This window comes from Polypterus senegalus, chromosome 11 (genome assembly GCF_016835505.1).
Source record: "Polypterus senegalus isolate Bchr_013 chromosome 11, ASM1683550v1, whole genome shotgun sequence".
Classification (NCBI taxonomy): Eukaryota; Metazoa; Chordata; class Cladistia; order Polypteriformes; family Polypteridae; genus Polypterus; species Polypterus senegalus.
The window spans coordinates 154400095-154404506 of NC_053164.1; the positions used below are offsets into that span (position 1 = coordinate 154400095).

The 4412-nt window shown below is 42.6% G+C and overlaps 1 protein-coding gene across 1 annotated transcript; it reads right to left on the reverse strand.

Moving 5' to 3' along the window:
- Positions 1 to 3057: 3057 nt before the first annotated feature.
- Positions 3058 to 3366, reverse strand: LOC120538623 (uncharacterized mitochondrial protein AtMg00860-like). Its single transcript, XM_039768010.1, has one exon. The coding sequence runs from the start codon at positions 3364 to 3366 to the stop codon at positions 3058 to 3060; it is 309 nt and encodes a 102-aa protein (XP_039623944.1).
- Between the last annotated feature and the right edge of the window lie 1046 nt (positions 3367 to 4412).

Consider the following 4412-nt stretch of genomic DNA (forward strand, 5'->3'; position numbering starts at 1 on the left):
CCATAGCATCTCAATTGGATTCAGGTCAGGACTTTGACTAGGCCACTTCAAAGTCTTCATTTTGTTTTTCTTCAGCCATTCAGAGGTGGATTTGCTGGTGTGTTTTGGGTCATTGTCCTGTTGCAGCACCCAAGATCACTTCAGCTTGAGTTGACGAACAGATGGCCGGACATTCTCCTTCAGGATTTTTTGGTAGACAGTAGAATTCATGGTTCCATCTATCACAGCAAGCCTTCCAGGTCCTGAAGCAGCAAAACAACCCCAGACCATCACACTACCACCACCATATTTTACTGTTGGTATGATGTTCTTTTTCTGAAATGCTGTGTTCCTTTTACGCCAGTTGTAACGGGACATTTGCCTTCCAAAAAGTTCAACTTTTGGCTCATCAGTCCACAAGGTATTTTCCCAAAAGTCTTGGCAATCATTGAGATGTTTCTTAGCAAAATTGAGACGAGCCCTAATGTTCTTTTTGCTTAACAGTGGTTTGCGTCTTGGAAATCTGCCATGCAGGCCGTTTTTGCCCAGTCTCTTTCTTATGGTGGAGTCGTGAACACTGACCTTAATTGAGGCAAGTGAGGCCTGCAGTTCTTTAGACGTTGTCCTGGGGTCTTTTGTGACCTCTCGGATGAGTCGTCTCTGCGCTCTTGGGGTAATTTTGGTCGGCCAGCCACTCCTGGGAAGGTTCACCACTGTTCCATGTTTTTGCCATTATTGGATAATGGCTCTCACTGAGGTTCGCTGGAGTCCCAAAGCTTTAGAAATGTCTTTATAACCTTTACCAGACTGATAGATCTCAATTACTTCTGTTCCTGAATTTCTTTGGATCTTGGCATGATGTCTAGCTTTTGAGGTGCTTTTGGTCTACTTCTCTGTGTCAGGCAGCTCCTATTTAAGTGATTTCTTAATTGAAACAGGTGTGGCAGTAATCAGGCCTGGGGGTGGCTACGGAAATTGAACTCAGGTGTGATACACCACAGTTAGGTTATTTTTAAACAAGGGGGCAATTACTTTTTCACACAGGGCCATGTAGGTTTGGATTTTTTCTCCCTAAATAATAAAAACCATCATTTAAAAACTGCATTTTGTGTTTACTTGTGTTATATTTGACTAATGGTTAAATGTGTTTGATGATCAAAAACATTTTGTGTGACAAACATGCAAAAGAATAAGAAATCAGGAAGGGAGCAAATAGTTTTTCACACCACTGTATACATATACATGCATGTATATATACATACATTTAGTTTTTATAAGTTAAGACGGTCAGGAGGCTTCCTTCTTCTACGAGGGTTACGTCGTACAGCTGATGTGTGTTCATACCCTAAGGCACCCTCAGGTAACCTTGGCACGACAGCATCAACAGGAATTAAAACAGGAGATTCAGGTGGTATCCCTGGCTGGCTTTAGGTCAACTCACTAGAACTTGGTTTCTCAGATGTTTCTGTGCTACCTGCTGCTTCATCATGTCTAGTGGGTAACAACTGTTCAACATGTCGTCTCCATGTCTGGCGGTCTCATGTGCATACCTTATAAGAGACAGGTCCAGTTTTTTGAAGAATGGTTGCTGGTACCCATTTCTCAGTGGTGGAATAGTTACGAGCAAGGACAGCATCTCCACTGAAAAACCCATGATCTTTAGCCCGCTTGGCACGTTGTTTTACTTGAACGTGCTGCTTATCATAAATTCTCATTTGAGTGGTAGCTGGTCTCAACAAATCAAGACGTGTTCTCAGAAACAGATCAGCTGGTGACATACCTGTTGTTGCATGGGGTGTGTTACGATATTTAAGAAGAAATGTATATAAAGATGTTGCTTGAAAGGTGGTTCATTTTTGGATGCTTTAAGAGCATGTTTAAGGGTTTGCACCATTCTTTCAGGCAGACCATTAGTAGAGGGATGATAAGGGCTGGATAGGAGATGTTTAATACCATTGCCTTTTAGGAATACTCCCATTTCTTGGGACACAAAAGAAGACCCATTATCCTTCACGATCTGCTCTGGCAGTCCAAAACATGCAAACATCTCTTTTAAGGTTTGGATCGTCTTTTCTGATGTGATGGCGGGCATGATAGTGACCTCAGGCCACTTAAAATGTGCATCCACTGCGACCAGAAGCATAACACCCTCTACAGGTCCTGCAAAATCTAAATGAACGCGTTGCCAAGGACTGGAGGCCATTCCCATGGATGCAATGGTGAAGGACTTGGCATATTTCTGAGGCCTTGACATGATGAACATGAAGTTGCCTTTTCCTCAATATCACGATCAACTCCGGGCCACCAAAAATAACTCCGGGCTAGCTCTTTCATTCGGACTATGCCACAGTGTCCAAGATGTAACTCATCCAGAATGGGTTTCCTCAACCTTTGTGGTATAATTACTCACATGCCCCACATCCCCATGAAAGGTTAGGCTGAACATCAGGCAGTGCATTAAGGCTGCTAAGGACCTGCCCTTTAAGAATGCAGTCGAGTAATTTTGAAAGTGTGTAATCACCCTTGGTTTCTTGCTTAATCTGGTGGGTGGTTATAGGTGCATTTTCCACCATCTTAAACTAAAAAATCTTTTGCCCTTGTTCTCTGGGTTGTTCAGGTAGGGAAAGTCTTGACAGACCATCTGCATTTCCATGTGCCTCCGAACGTATTTGATCTCATAATTGTGAGCCCCAAGGAGCAATGCCCAGCGCTGAAGTCTACTTGCTGCCATAGATGGCACACCAGTATGTGAGCCAAAAATAGATGTGAGAGGTCGGTGATCTGTTAGCAGGGTAAATTTTCAACCAAACAGGTAAGTGTGGAATTGTTTTATTCCAAAAATGATGCTTAAAGCCTCTTTTTCAATTTGAGGATATTTTGTTTCAGTTTTATTCAATGTTCTTGATGCAAATGCAATTGGTCGCTCCTCACCTGTTGACATAATAAACAACACAACAGCCCCAACACCATAAGGGGATGCATCACAAGCTAACTGAATTGGTAAGGATGGGTCAAAATGTGTTTAAACCCTTTTATCAGCCCTAGCTCAGCCTTGGCTTTTCTAAATGCTGTTTCACACTACTGTGACCATTTCCAGGGTCTACTCTCACATAGCAACTCATGGAGTGGTTTCAACAACGTTGCTAGCTGTGGAATAAAACGGCCATAATAGTTCATGAGACCCAAGAATGATCTCAGTTGGCTGACATTGCTTGGAGATGGGGCATCTACTATTGCCTTCACTTTTGAAGGAGCTATGTGCAACCCATCAGAATCAATAACATGCCCTAGGTACTCCACGGACATTTTGAAAAAGTCATATTTGTCCTTGTTTACACGCAGCCCATACTTTTCTAGCCTGCTTAAGGTTTTATCCAGATTAGCCATGTGCTCCTTTTCATCTTGACCTGTGACCAGGATGTCATCCAGTTAACACTGTACCCCTGGTAATCCACTAAGGATCTGATCCATGGCACGCTGAAATAATGCTGGTGCTGAAGTTATTCCAAAAGGAAAGCGACAATAACGGTAGAGCCCTTTATGTGTTGCTATGGTGAGGTACTTTTGTGAGTCCTCATCTACATGCATTTGCAAGTATGCTTGGCTAATCCAGCAAAAATATCTTCAGTCACAGAAAGAGGGTATTGCTCAGCTATGAGTACAGGGTTAACTATTACATTAAAGTCCCCACATAAACGTACAGATCCATCAGACTTGACCATTGGAACCACAGGTGTGGCCCACTCAGAATGAGAAACAGGTTCTAGGACTCCTAGTTTGACAAGCCGGTCAATGTCCGCCTCCGCCTTAGGTCTTAAAGCGTAAGGAACACTCCTTGCCTTCAAAAATTTTCGTTGCATCCGAAGTGTCACTTTAATCCCTGTCATACTCTCCAGTTCCTCTTGGAAGACAGCTTGGTGCTTTCTCAGGACCAAATTCAACTTGGACTGTTCAACAGACACAGCATTCACCTTGGTCCAATCCAACTGTACTTTTTCAAGCCATGATCTGCCCATCAGAGCTGGATAATCCCCTTTTACTATATATATGGGCAAATTGGTTCTTTGCCAATTTAAATCAACCTGAACCTTTGTTTTACCCAACATGGGCACACTCTCCCCAGTGTATGTCTTTATTATGATCTTAGGGTGTTTCAGTGGGAGGTGATTTAATTTTTCCTTAAACAGTTTCTCTGATATTAGGGAGACAACTACTCCAGTATTCACCTTAATTTTAACAGGGTGGCCTTCCAGCATGGTAGTAATAGTATATGCTGCTGAGCCTCTTTTTTTATTCAGTGTTTTTATTAGTTGCTCAGCGTCAGAATTAGTCTCACTGTCAGTTTTATTTTCTTCCTGTACCACGTGCAAAGTTTTCTTTTTACAAGACCAGGATGCCTTTTTATCTTTCCCAGTTTCCCCCCTGTCTGTGCT

What these genes read in the sequence shown, in the direction of transcription:
- LOC120538623 (XM_039768010.1), bottom strand. Translation starts at nt 3,366, where the DNA reads ATGGCTAATCTGGATAAAACCTTAAGCAGGCTAGAAAAGTATGGGCTG.